The 15,405-nt window shown below is 47.2% G+C and overlaps 5 protein-coding genes across 8 annotated transcripts; 3 read left to right on the top strand and 2 right to left on the bottom strand.

Annotated features, from left to right (window-relative positions):
• Window positions 1–134: 134 nt before the first annotated feature.
• On the top strand, window positions 135–3,216 carry LOC106752373 (guanylate kinase). 4 transcript variants are annotated; one of them, XM_014634036.1, is made up of 6 exons: window positions 135–185; window positions 416–449; window positions 1,047–1,314; window positions 1,412–1,638; window positions 1,711–1,821; window positions 2,038–3,216. In XM_014634036.1, the coding sequence occupies exons 3-6, from the start codon at window positions 1,058–1,060 to the stop codon at window positions 2,049–2,051; spliced, it is 609 nt and encodes a 202-aa protein (XP_014489522.1). In that variant the 5' UTR covers window positions 135–185; window positions 416–449; window positions 1,047–1,057; the 3' UTR covers window positions 2,052–3,216. The 4 variants fall into 4 exon arrangements, with proteins under 4 accessions (XP_014489522.1, XP_014489521.1, XP_014489523.1 ...); XM_014634035.1 differs by lacking the exon at window positions 135–185 and adding an exon at window positions 204–310; XM_014634037.1 differs by lacking the exons at window positions 135–185; window positions 416–449 and adding an exon at window positions 461–635.
• A 106-nt stretch (window positions 3,217–3,322) lies between these two features.
• Window positions 3,323–4,768, bottom strand: LOC106752372. Its single transcript, XM_014634033.1, has 3 exons — window positions 4,526–4,768; window positions 4,396–4,459; window positions 3,323–4,264 (listed from the first exon to the last, which is right to left on the bottom strand). The coding sequence occupies exons 1-3, from the start codon at window positions 4,578–4,580 to the stop codon at window positions 3,346–3,348; spliced, it is 1,038 nt and encodes a 345-aa protein (XP_014489519.1). The 5' UTR covers window positions 4,581–4,768; the 3' UTR covers window positions 3,323–3,345.
• Window positions 4,769–5,101: 333 nt separating this feature from the next.
• On the bottom strand, window positions 5,102–7,063 carry LOC106752264. Its single transcript, XM_014633834.1, has one exon. It carries the CDS (start codon window positions 7,061–7,063, stop codon window positions 5,102–5,104), a length of 1,962 nt encoding a protein of 653 aa, XP_014489320.1.
• A 966-nt stretch (window positions 7,064–8,029) lies between these two features.
• On the top strand, window positions 8,030–12,792 carry LOC106752352. The gene is made up of 6 exons (XM_014633993.1): window positions 8,030–8,655; window positions 8,811–9,525; window positions 10,741–11,064; window positions 11,153–11,414; window positions 11,472–11,941; window positions 12,015–12,792. Exons 1-6 carry the CDS (start codon window positions 8,653–8,655, stop codon window positions 12,344–12,346), a joined length of 2,106 nt encoding a protein of 701 aa, XP_014489479.1. The 5' UTR covers window positions 8,030–8,652; the 3' UTR covers window positions 12,347–12,792.
• A 300-nt stretch (window positions 12,793–13,092) lies between these two features.
• LOC106752355 (sex peptide receptor) lies at window positions 13,093–15,376 on the top strand. The gene is made up of 5 exons (XM_014634000.1): window positions 13,093–13,199; window positions 13,321–14,303; window positions 14,390–14,501; window positions 14,581–14,765; window positions 14,899–15,376. The coding sequence occupies exons 2-5, from the start codon at window positions 13,753–13,755 to the stop codon at window positions 15,362–15,364; spliced, it is 1,314 nt and encodes a 437-aa protein (XP_014489486.1). The 5' UTR covers window positions 13,093–13,199; window positions 13,321–13,752; the 3' UTR covers window positions 15,365–15,376.
• The last annotated feature ends 29 nt before the right edge of the window (window positions 15,377–15,405 follow it).

Here is a 15,405-nt window from a genome sequence, read left to right as displayed (position 1 = left end):
GCGGTAAATCTTCAAGTGGTTTGAGTCGCGGCTAAATTGGTTCGAGTCTCGTCTAAAGACGTAAAAATTAGTTCTGAAGGCTCCGCTAAGAGCCGCCACCGTTTTCAATGAAGATCCGAGATCGGGTAGTGTGCCTCAACAATAGATCAGGCGTCATTTTTCTCCCGAATAAAACGACTCAACGGGTAAATCAGACAACGGATGCAATGTAAATCCTCCATTAGCGTGTCGTGTCTCCATCTCGGTTGACACGTTGTGTATATAAATTTCTATATTTATTAATATATTTATCGATACAATCACAATCCCGGTATCTGGTTTTATATCTCGCGTATTTATGCATCCGCCGATTCATTGTCCACATTAGATTTTATTTGAATCTTGTGTCTAATATCACTCGCATTTTGCTTTGCAGCTGCGATCGTTTGTTATCTCTAGGAAATATAAAGGTAACGAACGTTATTTCCTCGTGTATACTCGAGTACACTCGACAATGTTGATTAGTTAGTATTCCGGCTGTGTCGTTTACATTGTTACAACGCGATTGACACGATTACTTCAATTGTCCGTGTTCGTTATTGCGTAGTTAGGATCGAATTGCTAATATTGAACCTGCCAATCGTGAGAAAACGTCGGTAATAATCGATAACCTTAACATAATCTGGCGCATGTAACGAATGTTAATTTTACATTGCGGTGATATATTCGTTGAGAGAAATATTAAATATTTTTCGTCATTCACTGCACATGAAGAATAATCTCAATTGAGCGTTTTGACATCGCATGCTTATTATATTCTCGTCACCGGCATTTTGAAATGAGTAGTTTTGGACTGTCGGCATTTTAATCGCGATGTTCGCACAGTACTTTAGGACATTAAAGATAGGTATGCGGGACCCACAATTTTCACCTCATGATATAATATAATATAACAATTTTGATTGACCCAACGATATAACAAAGAAATAATATACGTTAAGAACAAACTTAGTCACTTAAAAACTCCTAATTTGGTTAAGAATGAAAAGTGTTTGATCAATTTTCAGGTTGCCTCAGCATGATTCATAAAGGACCACGTCCGTTGGTACTGTGCGGTCCTTCCGGCAGTGGGAAAAGTACTTTAATAAAGCGGCTGTTCGACGAATATCCTGATACCTTCAAATTCTCGGTTTCCCACACGACCAGAGCTCCTCGGCCTGGTGAAGAAAATGGTACTCATTACCACTTTACGGATAAAGAAAAGATGCAAGAACAAATCAAGAATGGTGAATTTATTGAATCTGCAACATTCAGTGGGAATTTATATGGGACTAGGTATAAGAGGAAAATCGATGCGAATATTATAAGTATTATTATAATACTATGATGTGTACATATGTAATTCCATTCTGTATTCCATTCCATATTACAGTAAACGAGCAGTTGAAGATGTGCGAAGCCTAGGAAAGGTATGTGTGTTAGACATTGACATACAAGGAGTGAAACAAATCAAACGCACTTCTCATCTTGATCCCCTTTATGTATTTGTAAAACCACCGTCCATTGCGGAGTTGGAGCGACGATTAAAGTTTAGAAACACAGAAACTGAGGAATCATTGGAACGCAGATTATCAGTTGCCAAAGCCGAAATGGAATATGGTATGTTTCAATTGACATTATAGGAAACATTGTAATATTCTTAATGTTGCAATAACTTTTACTTTCTTACAGGCGAGACACCAGGTAACTTTGATATTATCATAGAAAATGACGATTTGGAAAAAGCATATGAAACTTTACGCAGCTTTATACGTGTTCGTCTTCATCCACATTGTAAGACAGGTGATTCAAACGCGTCTCTACTTTAAAGTATCTCATATCTTATTTTCTTATTGTAACATGAAAATATTTTTATCACAAACATCTACACTGTGATTGCATGAGTGATGATATGGTTATCAGAGCTGCGTATGCGATAATCTGCGTATACGAAGAAAACTGTACATTTCTTACGCGATAGATAAAAGCATGTTATCTATATCGAATAACATTTTCCAGACGAGACGAGTTAATCGAAACTCGAAATTCAATGGATCCTTGGATTATTCTCGTTGCGAATCTGGACACGGCACATGATCGATTACGTTTCTCGACAATGTGTATCGGTTTACTGGAGCGCATAATCACAATCATTGATATCTGTCTTCTCATTCTGTCTCGATCATACTTGTCAAACTCGTCTTTCGTTGGCTTCAAAAAAAAGATTCTAACTCATTCGCACATATTCATATCTGTTGTATATTCTTCGTTCAAACAACACATAACGGGATAATCGTTGAATTCTTTTCCAACATTAACGTTGGTTACGACTGTTGCTTCGCATCGTGCGACATGGCGGGAGAATGTAGGAAGACTTTTTAGGATGTAACGTGTTAAGCTTAATACCGAATTAACCAAACGAAGTAAACATAATAACGTAGACGTAGTTAACTGAGACTATTCACCAAAAAAGGTTGTGTTCCAATAGAGTAGGCTACTTATCGAATATTCGAGGTACTTACCTTCGTGTTAAATATACAAAACGTGTAATATATAGTTTTTCTGATTTACATCACGGTAGTAATTAAATTTCATACGCGGACGCTCACACAGTACTTAGAATTAAGATCATAGAAAGGATCATACATACATTCCATCCGATATGTGGAATCTGTATTTACTGTCGATAAGAGCTTATTATTTTCTTATTAGAATTAGGATCGCAAAGAGAAGGAAGATGTTTCCGAAAATCTCCGAGTAAATACGCGCTTGCTCTATCATGTGTGAGATTTGAAGCATTTAACTGTTCATTTTATTTCTCGAGTTGTCTCTAGAATCGATATTTGGATATTACATACTCGCGAGATACATAATATGTATATATTTATATAAAGTCGCGAATATATCTCCAACTAATATATATAGAGAAGTGTCGAGATTGAAATGTTAGTCAGACATACGCGCGATGGACTAACTTGAATTCGCCCTTCTCCCTTTAGGTGTTATAAAAATGCCACATCATAGGGGGAAAAATGTCTTTAATTAAGATCAGCGTTAACGCCCTTTCAACTGACAAATCTTTGGTATGGGGGCCGCGGGGAAAGCCGTTTTATTGTAGCTACATGTATTATAGAGAATATATGATATTGTTGCATGTGTATATTAAATAATATATTTAATAAATAGAGTTTAAAGATATAGTGTGTACGACCTCTATTATCGTTATGAAATAAACGGCGAAAACGCGACACGAAGTTAATCGAATTAACACGTATAAATACGATCCCGCTGGACTGCGTTTTCGTTCGACAGTCGTCTCGTTACTTTCTATTGGACGACCGGATGATCGGCGGCCGAGCGATGCCGATGAGCGGTGTAATCTCGTTTGGGCAATTCACCGTGATGATGGCGGGTCTTGTGCCGCGGCAGCTCGCTCACTTGGATGGACGTCACTTTGACGTCGCGGCTGCCGTTGGCGATCTCTTCGCGGATGAGATTGTCGCCGTAATTCCGCGGTGTGGTGCTGTCGATCGCTTCCTTGCTCGGCTCGTCTAGCCGCGTGGTAGCCTTCCTGAGGAATGTGTATTTGATGATTTGGGGCCGCGGTTGGAAGATGTTCTCCAGAGGTAACGAGTCGATGGAGACGATCGGCGCGCCGCCGTTCAGCGCTTTCTCCAAGTGAGCGGGCCGTACTTTCACGTCACGCGCCTCCAAATTCCGTAACACCCCGAGACTCGGCTGTCTCGACGAGTCGTAATTAAGTCGGTTCACCTGATAACTACTATCGTCCTCCTTATTTTTCCGGCTCTCCCTGAAACGTACCTCCTCCGTCCTCCGAGGTATCTCCGACTGACCGACGCGGTCGAGGTATCTCTCGAGGGCGTTCCAGTTCTCAAGGTCTCGGGAGATCGCTCTTCTAACGAGCTTGGAGATTTCTCCGATATTCGCCGCCGGAGAGCTTCCGTCCTCCAGCAGTATCGAGCGTCGATCCTGGAAGGGCGCGAGATTGCGTCCCGCGACGACTTTCCGTTGTTCCTCGTCGTCCGCCGCGACGTACGACGACTCGTCGTCGTTCGAGACATCCGCGCTCTCGGCCGAGTACGCGAAACGTTCGGAGGGTACTTGAAAGCTTGTCTCCAACACGGTGCTCCGGTCGAAATAACGTTTCTCGTGATAAGCATCCTGAGCGTCTGGGTAATACGCCTCGTAAAATACAGGTCCTTTGTCCAAGTTGTAACTGTCGTACCTGCCGTCAAACGCAACGCACAATTGTATCGAACGATTATGTCGCATCTTTACGTACGTAAGACCGAGAGTTCGCGCGAGGAATATCGCGCTTTAGAGAATTGAAGTTCCAATAATAATAATAATACTCGCCTAGACGTTCTCGGATCCCACACGACCGCAGCAGCGACGACGTTGACGACGACGGATGATATATCTATGAATCAGACACACCTATATTTACGTTTCATAGCTTCGACCAAGGTGAGAATTGCGCACGTACCTAAACATATAGTTATCAGAATCGCTGCCAATGGCATGTATCTTCGGGAAGCCATGATTCTGCGATCGAGCAACGACTCGCGACTGAGCCTCTCTTCTTCCTCTTCTTCTTCTTCTCGGGACACGTAGATGCGTGTGCGCGTATTTTCGTAGATTCTTAAAATAAACCCCCGTTTCTCCTCGGAATGTCACTTTCGCGCTAACTCGCGCTAACTCGACCCGTTGTTTTCAAATAATTATGTATCGCGCGGACAGAAGGGTTCCGATCGATCGATGTCAGAGAAGGCACGAATAGCCCCTCTATTACGCTCAATTAATCAAACTCGAGCGCTGCGAATTGGAACAGCTGTTGATCGCGGTCGAATCATCGCGGCTAAATCCAGCATCGTCACGCGAGAACGCACGATATCGAGCCAATTGATCAGATACGAGGCACTCCGTCTTTAAAAAAAAAAGGACGGAGTAGCGAGCTTTGGTTAATTATCGACGAGAGCCGATAAACAGCGGATCGCCGGAAAACGAGCTGTCGCTCTATGTGGAAAAAAGAAAACCGATATACCATCTCCGCTGCGCAATATCACGGGCGAAATTTGCGGGCGTTTTCCGACGGCGGTCGATTGGCGAAATAGAGTTCGGCCAGGAACACGATCGCGCAGAGAAGCAAGCCGAGCGAGAGCCCGAGGAACGTCAGGGAGTAATGCTCCAGGGTTAATTTGATCCTCCTGCTGCTCTTCGCCATTTTTCTCCGCTGCTCGTCCGCATAGATCGGATACGTCATGTTCCTGTACCACAGCTCGACGAGGCCCGCCTCCTGCATTTGCAAGAGCAGGCTGTTGATTCTCTCCCGATACGGCGAGTGAAGTCGCACGACGTAGGACAATAAATTCATGGTCGAGCATTCTTCGACTATGTGAAGCAGCTCGTTGCCCTCCTCGTCGAAATACATGGACAGATTGTCCAGCTTGACCGACGCGTAACGGCCGAGGGCGGTTACGTTCCTGTCGAAGGCCACCAAGTCGTTGGTGGCCTTCGGGTAGGAAATCACCTCCAGCTTCTCTTTCAGCCTGTTGGCCAAGGTGGTGTTCTCCGTGAACGTGTTCTCCTTCAGGTTCTCGTACTTGGTGATTATCGTGAGATTGGAGTTAGCCACGTCCTCCAGAGTGGTCAGCTCGGGGTAATGAAAGGGGTTGCTCAAGCTGGACACCAGGCAGCTCTGATAGAGGCCGGTGACGATGAGGCCGAAGAAGAGGGTGCCGAAGAGAAGGGCTCGCTGAGCAGTCGTGCCGCCACCGGCGCTGTCCTCCTTCAACGGGTAGCACCACGTCTCGACGAGGTCGAAGCACGACAAGACGTAGGGATTTACTCTCGGCGGTGAGTCCGGTAAATGCCGCGACGTCGACGCCACGACGAGGCTCCTTATTGCCGGTCTCCTCTCAGCCATTAATGGCAGCAGGACAGCCTCCCGCCGGCGAAAGGAGAGGCTGTAGTAACTGATGAGAAACCACAGGACGGATACGAGGAGGTTGTACACCGCGAGGGTTGTCCACATATCGAACGTGAACGGCAATATCGGCATGTACGATTTCGGCAGGAAGCCGGCCGCGGGCGCGATCAGGCACAGCCGGTCGTCGTAGAGGCTGACGGTGAACTCGAACCTATGAAACTCCTTGTACGTTGTGACGAAGAAGCTGGTGACGATCAAGTCCGACTCGCCGTTCTCGACGTACCGAAGGGAGAGATGAAAGGGGTCCCCCTTGGAGGAGTCCGGTATCACCTCGATGAGGAATCTCGCCCCCATCGTCTCCTCCAGCAGGAACATCACGTCCGCGTCCAGCCTCCTGTACGCGGTGGCATTCTTCGTGTTCTCGTCGAACACGATGTCCATCATCAGAGAGTTAAACACGATCACGCGTATCGGATAACCGTTCAGGTTCTCGAGCCTGTCGTAAAGCTCCACGCGATCCCACCGGTCCAGCGGGCAAACCTTGCGCACCACGCCGTACTCGCTCCGTTGGTTCTTCTCGAACGGCAGGTACCTGCTCAAGCATCGAAACTCCTCCCGAACCGAGACAGTGACGATCCGGTGGACGCTGTAGCTCCTCCAAACTCTCTGGAAGATCTCTCGCAGCTCCGTCGAGACGGCCGCGGTGATGATGATCAGGTACTGATTGCTGGCCTTCCAGATGTGGCTCTGCTCGCGCACGAAGGAATTCAGGAGCTCGAGATCGTCGACGATCAAGATCCACGTGAGGTCCATGCGATTCTGCCACGCGCATTTCCGCGACAGGTTGCTCGTCGTGATCTTGTAGCTGACGATCGACTCGCTCGTCACGTACGCGGACACGAGGTCCACCAGGTCGGAGTGCGCGTTCAAGTACACGAGGGAGACCGTCGCCAGATTCGACACTCGTTGCTCGTCCCGAACGTAATTCAGAATGATCCGGAGATTTTCACTCTCCGCCCGGGTGGACGCGTCGCTCCTCACGATCGCGATCCTGCGTCTCGACGCGTTCCTCACGGCCGACGTCAACATCGACATCGATATTAATAAGCAAAGCGACGCCGCCGGTGACATTACGAGCAGTCGAAGACGGACGTTACTGCTGCTCGATTCACTTGATCGATAGCGGTAAAGGCCGCCTATTGAAAGGCGAAAATACGCGTCAACTTTATATAGATACCGGTGAACGCGCGGACGTAGTTAAGGATCGCGTGTCTCGATTAGATAGGAATCTCGCGCGTGTCCCTCTACGACGAGGCTAGATAAAAGCGTACGTCAAGCGAGGACGCGCCGTTTCAAGCTGCAATTTCATTGCATTCTCACGATCAGACGGCATATGCTGATCGTCACGTTAGATCGATGCCTTGTCGGGGAAACGGAAGAGCGCCGTAAATCATTCGTCTCGGCTCGGGAAACGTTAAAATCGAGTTTGCGAAGTGACGTGATCGCGTCGCGTTCCTCCCAGCAATTCGTCGGTGCACCTCTGCTCCCCGCCACTCAATCGATATTCAGCCACCGTGCGTCACAATGTTAACACCAGGAAGGTGATAATGGACATTGTTGCGGGAAATTGATAAATAAGCCGGTGAATCCTGCGCTCATCCGACGGACGTTCAAGTTGTTTTAGCAAGTAAGAAAACTGCAGACCGCGCGAGCTTCCGTTCGATTTTCCTCGGGATATTCCGTATCCCCTTTCCTGCACGCGTTGATTTTTATACCGTGATTTGCAGGAGAGAGAGAGAGAGATAGAGAGCGTTTACGTGCGGCTGATAAAGATAAACGCGAAGAACAAACGTGAAGATACACAAGCGAGCGAGAGAACGATTAAAACCGACCAAGTGACTTCAACTCTTCGCGTTAGACCTGCGCGATTCCGCTCACCTTCTACCTGGAAACGTCGTTTCGTTGCTGCTTTATATTCTCCTCTCTCCTACTTTCTAATGTTTACCCCGAATAAACGGAGGCAAACGTTTGCTTCCCCTCGTAAACGTCAGCCTCCCGACATGTCATTAAGTTAAAGGCTCGGTTGGCGAGCAACGATTTGCACACCGACAAACACGGTCGTCGGAGAGAAAAAAGAGATAAGGTGTGCTAATATTATTAGAACTCACCCCGCATATCAAATATCGCGATGAGAACAACGGTGTTACCCACCTTCTACGATTCTTCGTTACCGCGCGTATTCGCCCTCGCTAATGACGATTCGTCGTGTAAAACGTCTTTACTCAGAACGATAATCCATTCCGGTGGAATCCTTTCTGCAGAAACGTTTCAGCGGAGAGGGAGGAGAAAAGGGACGAACGAGTCATGCGTACAGGAGCAACGATTAAGCGCTAATCGAGAATGACGGATGATTTACGCTGACGGCAGGTGGATTTACCTTTATCCGGTCGTTTATCGAGCCACAATCTGGAGAGTCGATCTCACGATTGAAGATACACGCGAGCCCAACGTGACTGAGTGAGAAAGAAGATAACGCGCGGTAAGGGTAACACGATAAGGGTGAGCGATGTTGACCAATTAGCGTACGTTGCGTGACGCACGTACAATGAACAGGAATGCGACGATGAGGAATTTCGGCAGATCCAGTGTAAATAAGGGAGCACTCGCGTTGACGTTCGCAAAACATGGTATGTGATGTGTACCACATGTGTGTGTGTGTGTGTGTATAAATAAAAAATAAATATGTACATGTGTATGTAGGAGAGAAAACGCGCGAGCGATATTTTTACACGCGCGCTCTTGGTTTGCGTCAAAATCAAATTCACGATTATCGTATTTCCAGCCAACGCACGAACTCATCCTCGTAGCATCGCTGTTACTGCGCGTAATATCGGTAGCCGGTGATTGCCGATGGAGCCAGGCGGTCGGATTCTGGAGCGACGTCATCTGCTCGATGGAAAACTGCAAGACCGTGAATTTCCACCGTGTGCATGACCGGCAAAATTCCACTGTCGTGTCGCGATGCTTCGACGAACTGGTGCTCGTGGTCGCGCGGAAGTGCGAGATGACAATCCTATCGAGGGCTTACCGGTCCGGAGATGAATCCTTCATCGACGACGAAGACGCGGTGCGTGGCAGCGCGAACCGGTCGTCGATTTGGAGGATCACGTCCTCCGCGGACGCGCTCGTAACGCGGCCGATGATTAAAGGAATATCGCCACAGAACGACCAGAAAGATCCTCCGCATGAACGAAATACGTGGAACGTGCACGTGATTCTCGCGAGAGACGTTCGCTCCTTCCACCGGATCTTGCGGAACGAGATGTTCGAGTGGAATCCGCGAGATCGGTGTATCGTGCTGATCGTACATCGAAAGAAAGATCAAGGGGAACGGGGAAACGAGCCGGGTGTAAGTATCGAGGATATCCTCAGGACGCTATGGTACGAACGTAAGGTCTACAACATCTTCGTCTCCGACGGAGTCCTCGTGAACGGCACGAGCCGAATCAATCGATTCGTGAGCACTTACAACCCGTTCGCCAAAGTCAACGATTCTGGTTCGTAGATCGTGCATCCTGTATCGTGAATCGCGCGAATTCACGAAGCTCGTCATCGTGTTCGCGCATCGATTATTAGTGCTGTCGGTATAATCCGGATATTTCAAAGGTAATACCTGCGGGTTAGGAATCTTTCGGGATCACCTGGATATCCGGGCACCGTTATTCACGGCATTGTTATCTCGGCAACCAAAAAATAGTAAAGAATAAGTAGTTGCGTAAGTCTGTAATACATTCGTTTATATTTCGTTGATAACATTTGTTTTAGTAATATTTAATAATAATATAATAACAATATTAAGAGATAACATTAAAGTGATAATAATAATGTTAATATTTACTTTTCATATTTAATGATATTTGTCAATATTTGTTAATACTCACGGATAATTCTCGGTATTTACGATTGCTGAATCTTAAAACATTGGACTGTCGCAGGCGTTTATGGCCGATGCTTATTTTCTTTGTAACATCCTAAAGGGCAGCTCCGATTGTTCTACTTTACTCTCAATAGTCAACTTTAATTCTTGTCCTACAGACCTTTTCGAATTGTTCAATTGTTTCGGTTTCACTTTTTTAGAACCAATTTGCATAATGCTAATCCTATCGCGCGGACAAGTCGACACTACCTTAATTAGGGTTAATTCTTTTGACTTTTTCTGCCAGTCGTTAAATTCTTTTAAAAGGATTTCTGCCGAAAATCTACCGCGTCTGTGCCGTTAGACCGACAATAAAATTATTATGTTTTTATTTATCTTGTTTGCGCGATCGCGTTTGCTGGTAAGCACGTATACGCATCTAGGCACGCTCGCAATATGTCCTTTTACATGTATTAAAAATACGTATTCTCGTTAAATAAATAAATAATTCCGAGGGATTGATCGAGTACCCGAGTAAACGAAATCGACAGCACTAGTATCGATTCGTACGGAAGATTCCATTAATGCAATCCCATTCCCTGGGCATGGTGCCATCGAATATCTCTAATCGGGCGAATTGATATCCGAATATTCGCGCGTCATGACTGCTGATTATTTAATAAATTGGTAACGATGTTCCAAAGTAGCGATCACGATATTAAAAAATGATGAATGGAAATTTTCCACATCATCACATGCAGGGGATGAGACCGTACAATAATCGAGTCTTCTGTACCTTCCGCATATCAATGCGGAGATGCGCGAATGATGCGTACTGAATTCGTTTGATTTTCAGCCTGGGGCGGGATCGATGTTGTGAGCGTAAACACGACGGCGCGTTCGTCGAATTTAACGTACCGCTGCACCAGAAATCTCAATGGATACGAGCTGAAAGTGGGTATATTTGAGGGAAACCACTCAATCGCGAATATGATGAGCAGCTCGGTTATGCAGCCGGTCAGCATGCAGTACGATTATTCCAATATTTTCAAAGGCTTCGACGAGACAATATTAGATATAGTGGCCAGACAGATGAATTTCACCGCGAAACGGGTACACCCGACGGACAACAGGTCGTTCGGTTACCAATTGCCCAACGGGACGTACATCGGTGCTATAGGTACTGATGTAACGCGTTTCTCCTTCCGTCTTTCCTCCTTTTGCGTTTTTCGACGAATATTTCGACGATACACAGCCGGGTTGCGCAGGTGACGTGGTGTACGGCAGAACGGACGTCTGCTTCGAGTCCTTCTTCGTGAAGAGGTACAGCCCCTACAAGAACATGCTGATCGAATTTACCGCACAGGTGGAGTTCGACAGAGTATGCGTGATTGTGCCGAAAGCGTCCAAGATACCCAAGTGGCTTCGAATATACCATTTCTTTCCGCTTTCGATTTGGATCTTCTCGATGCTGTCTCACGTCCTCACGTATATCACGTGGCACTTGTTGCAGGTCTTCAATCCACGAAGGTAAGCTCATGACGGTCTCTCGAATTGATCACGATTATTTTCGCCGCTTACTTTCAGAACCGGCAGGGTCAGTTTCCTCACGACCGTCTATCGGTCGTTTCTATTCAACTGCGGCTGCCCGCAGAAGTTACCGTACTCGAATGCCGAGAGGATATTACTGTCGGGCATCTTCCTCGGCAACATCACCATAGTCGGGTTCTTTAATGGTATGCTGTACAAGAGTTTCGCGAACGACATGTATTACCGGGACATCGACAGTCTCGAAGACCTGGAAGCCTCGGGATTGCCGATACTGTTCACCTCCTTCGGCGTGAGCGATATCTTCGGCCTTAAGAAGGACACGGACGCGACGCCGCTCATACAGAGCCTGAAACGGAAGCTGCAACACGGCTATAACGCTGTGATAAACGCGGCCTATTATCGCAACGTCTCGGGGCTGATGAGGAAACATCATTTCTCCATCTTGAACGAGGAGCTGGTCAACACGGACGGCTCGCCGATGCTTCATCTCGTTAAGGAATGTCCAGGTACGAATGTTGCAGCTCGAACGTTGTCGCTCTCGCACACGTGTTTTAACGACGCCACGTACGTACACGCTAGGTACGTACTATCTGTCCTATCTGCTGCCCAGGAATTCGATTCTACGCGAAAAGATAAATACGCTGATCGCTCGACTGAATCAAGCCGGCTTGCCGACTCTGTGGACCAGCCGCACCATTCAACGCACCGTCGTGAAAAAGAAGCTACTGGCCAAACGGCAGGAGAACAAAGCGGACCGTTTCGTGGCGTTCAGCTTGTCCGATCTGCAGACGTCCTTTTTCACCCTGCTAGTAGGACTGTCGCTGTCTACGATAGTGTTTTGCCACGAGAGAGGCTGGTTGAGAGCACTGTTGTCGCGTAGCGGGAAATCGAGTTCCGAGTCTAAACGTTAATCGTCACCCCGCGGTGTTTTCCTTTCCGCTTTTTATTTCGCCCGTAAAATTCCTTCCTGCGGTGAAGCGTGCGCGTAAATTTCCGGGACGATTCCCTGGTCAACGGTGGATATGCTACGAACTCGTGGTATGAGAAAGCAGAAAATATTCCCTCCTATTTCTCCCGAGTTCCCATTTCCCCGGCGCGATAAACGTTCCAATTTCTCCGGTTTACCGGTTGACACAGTTGAGCGAGATATCATGGTAAATAATACAACAGCGAGAGAAATTCAGCGCGGTGATTTAATTTACATTATACAATAGTTTTCACTACGAGAGGAACGATCGTCAATATTTTCTCACTGCTAGCGCGGACACTTGTGCGTGCAAAAACATGAAAAATACTTATTTTGCAAGCCGAGTGTGATCAAACGCTCACTATCGCGAGAAGTCTCGTCGAGACGAGAAGAATGTGGTGAAATAAAGGTGAAATTTTGCGCACGTTACTCTGCTTGTTCATAATCTTACGATGCTCGCGATGCTCATTAATGGCTAATAACGAGAGGCGAACGTCATTCGAAGTGGCGAGTACACACTTGATTCGTGATATTCAATGCGAGCAGATGCGCCAATACCGTGATGGACCATCCGTGTCCTGCGCGCAGGCTCTTTCGGAGCGTACAGAGGAAAAGCGTCGAGAGGGAGGAAGGATGCTCGTGGATTTTCGCCAGTAGCCAGTAGCGTGACTATCCATCGGTTAGATCCGCTCGTAGCGGTGTACTACGAGCTCTCTCTCTCTCTCTTTCTCTCTGTAACCTGTTGCCGGACGACGAATATCGGACGATGCGTTATTTGTCTGATCGTTAATCCCGCCGTAAGTGTGCGCATACATATGTGTTTGTCGTGCGATATCGAATTGCGGGATCGAACAATCCACGCTCGACACAACTTCACGCGAGACGCGCGTGTATTTCTCTACCGTTTCTTTTTTCCAGCTCTCCCTTTCCTTCCGTCAGAGCGAGCAAAGAAAGACAGCGGTTCCAAATCAGGCCAGGTAATTCGGCAGGAATTCCCAGGGATCGCTCGATCGACGAAAAACGTTGCATTTGTCTTAATTTCATTAATCTCTGACTCGGGCTGCAACGTGCATTCAACTTTGATTTCCGCGAACCGCTTCTCCCGTGATTTCAATGGGCGACGGCAGGGAAAAAGAGAAATTCGTGAATGCGTGTAAGGTCGACGCGGAGCGTAAGCGATAACGCGTTCCGTCGGCGAATCGTCCGTCGAAGACGCGAATATGTTCACCGAGTAGCGGGAATGGAACGAATCACGACGCAGTATCGTCGGTTCCACCGGATATATTCGAATACACCGCATCTCCGCTGATACATCTCTCCGAGACGGTCTCGCGCGGGAAGTCGTCGATTATGTATCGTTTGCGGAATTACACGGACATTTTCCACCGGCTCAACATCACCGACGAGGACATCGATTACGTGAACAGTTTCGGCTTCGACGACCTGACCGATCGTGACGGCGGAAACTGCAATCGGATCTCCGGAAGCGGCGATGGCGAGCGGAGCACCCGAATCGTACAATTCACGACCTCTTGTTACTGCGACGGTGCGATTCGCGATCTCGCGACACAATACAAAAATTACCACGGCTACGCCGCTCTCATAGTGTGCTCCTTCGGCACGTTCACCAACGTGCTCAACATCATCGTCCTCACGAGGAGGGACACCAAAGTGACTCCCATAAATCGCATCCTGACGGGGCTCGCGACGGCGGACATGCTGGTGATGCTGGAATACGTACCTTTCGCGATTTACAAGTATCTGGTGCTACCGCAGCGCAGGATATTCCCGTACGGATGGGCCGTATTCGTGCTGTTTCACATGCACTTTACGCAGCTCCTTCACACGATCAGTATCGCTCTCACGCTCACTCTGGCCGTTTGGAGGTACATCGCTATCAGGTGAGTTTTTTTCGCTCTCGAGTATCGGCTCGATTTCGGCGGGGAAGTTCTCAGAAAAGGACTTTTACCTCCACGACGCACGTTAGGTTTCCACAGTATAATCACACTTGGTGCACCGGAAGGCGTTGCACGATCGCTCTTTCCTGCAGTTTCCTCGCGCCGTTTTTCACCTGCGCGCCTAGCTATTTCGTGTTTGGCGTAAGTAAACGGGAGGATCGTAAATTGAAAGATATCCCGTCCCGGGGAAGATCGGTAACCTTAACCTTTATTACGGCAGGTAAAGGCGCAGACCGTTTACGAGAATGGCACTACGGAGATATTGTACCACGTAGACGTTAATTACTCCGTCAACAAAGGCTTCCTGTATCAATTGAATTTTTGGATACTCGGCGTGATTGTTAAGCTTCTGCCGTGCGTCCTACTCACCGTCATTATCTGTTGGTTAATAAAAGCTCTTTACAGGTAAATTGAAATAGACGGCGATTTTGCTTATTGTCGTTTCGCTTTTCTATTCGTGCGTTACCTCTTTCACTTGTACGCACGCAACCCCGTTCCGTTCGTATCTCTTCAACACTCCCAATTTCGTTTGATTCAGGGCGAAAGGTAGGAAACAGATTTTGAAAAACTACAGTCATTGCGTCACGAAGGCCGGAAAATCCACCTCATCGTCGAGAAACTCCAACTTGGAGAGTCACGGCTTGTTTGATGCTAAGAAGGGAGGATACACGCGAAGAGTAAACAAATCTAACAAACGAACAGACAGAACAACGAGGATGCTCGTGGCGGTATTGTTGTTGTTTCTTGTAACGGAAATTCCCCAAGGTATTCTAGGTTTGCTTTCCGCGGCTCTGGGCGATTGTTTCTTTCGTAATTGTTACCACAAATTTGGAGAGCTGATGGATATCTTGGCGTTGTTAAACGGCAGCATAAATTTTATCTTGTATTGCTCCATGTCGCGGCAATTTCGCATGGTTTTCGGCCAGTTGTTTAAACCCCGGATCATGAACAAGTGGCCGACGATGAACCAGCAGCAAATCGAAGTACAAAGCACATATGTTTAATGGAAATTTGCAAGAGAGATTTTACAAAATTCTTTTCTTTT

The sequence above is a fragment of the Dinoponera quadriceps genome, unplaced genomic scaffold (genome assembly GCF_001313825.1).
Source record: "Dinoponera quadriceps isolate SergipeBrazil2010 unplaced genomic scaffold, ASM131382v1 scaffold248, whole genome shotgun sequence".
Taxonomy (NCBI): Eukaryota; Metazoa; Arthropoda; class Insecta; order Hymenoptera; family Formicidae; genus Dinoponera; species Dinoponera quadriceps.
Note: the sequence above shows the minus strand (reverse complement) of the source record. Positions and strands in the feature narration are given on the sequence as shown.

What these genes read in the sequence shown, in the direction of transcription:
- LOC106752352 (XM_014633993.1), top strand. An exon ending in GACGTACATCGGTGCTATAG is followed by an intron (nt 11,065 to 11,152) that starts GTACTGATGTAA and finishes CGGGTTGCGCAG; the next exon opens with GTGACGTGGTGTACGGCAGA. An exon ending in TCTCGTTAAGGAATGTCCAG is followed by an intron (nt 11,942 to 12,014) that starts GTACGAATGTTG and finishes CGTACACGCTAG; the next exon opens with GTACGTACTATCTGTCCTAT.
- LOC106752372 (XM_014634033.1), bottom strand. Translation starts at nt 4,580, where the DNA reads ATGGCTTCCCGAAGATACATGCCATTGGCAGCGATTCTGATAACTATA. An exon ending in TCTGATAACTATATGTTTAG is followed by an intron (nt 4,460 to 4,525) that starts GTACGTGCGCAA and finishes TCTGATTCATAG; the next exon opens with ATATATCATCCGTCGTCGTC. An exon ending in TGGGATCCGAGAACGTCTAG is followed by an intron (nt 4,265 to 4,395) that starts GCGAGTATTATT and finishes GTTTGACGGCAG; the next exon opens with GTACGACAGTTACAACTTGG.
- LOC106752373 (XM_014634034.1), top strand. Translation starts at nt 853, where the DNA reads ATGTTCGCACAGTACTTTAGGACATTAAAGATAG. An exon ending in CTTTAGGACATTAAAGATAG is followed by an intron (nt 887 to 1,046) that starts GTATGCGGGACC and finishes ATCAATTTTCAG; the next exon opens with GTTGCCTCAGCATGATTCAT. An exon ending in CAAAGCCGAAATGGAATATG is followed by an intron (nt 1,639 to 1,710) that starts GTATGTTTCAAT and finishes ACTTTCTTACAG; the next exon opens with GCGAGACACCAGGTAACTTT.
- LOC106752264 (XM_014633834.1), bottom strand. Translation starts at nt 7,063, where the DNA reads ATGTCGATGTTGACGTCGGCCGTGAGGAACGCGTCGAGACGCAGGATC.
- LOC106752355 (XM_014634000.1), top strand. Translation starts at nt 13,753, where the DNA reads ATGTATCGTTTGCGGAATTACACGGACATTTTCCACCGGCTCAACATC. An exon ending in TGGAGGTACATCGCTATCAG is followed by an intron (nt 14,304 to 14,389) that starts GTGAGTTTTTTT and finishes GACGCACGTTAG; the next exon opens with GTTTCCACAGTATAATCACA. An exon ending in CTAGCTATTTCGTGTTTGGC is followed by an intron (nt 14,502 to 14,580) that starts GTAAGTAAACGG and finishes TTATTACGGCAG; the next exon opens with GTAAAGGCGCAGACCGTTTA.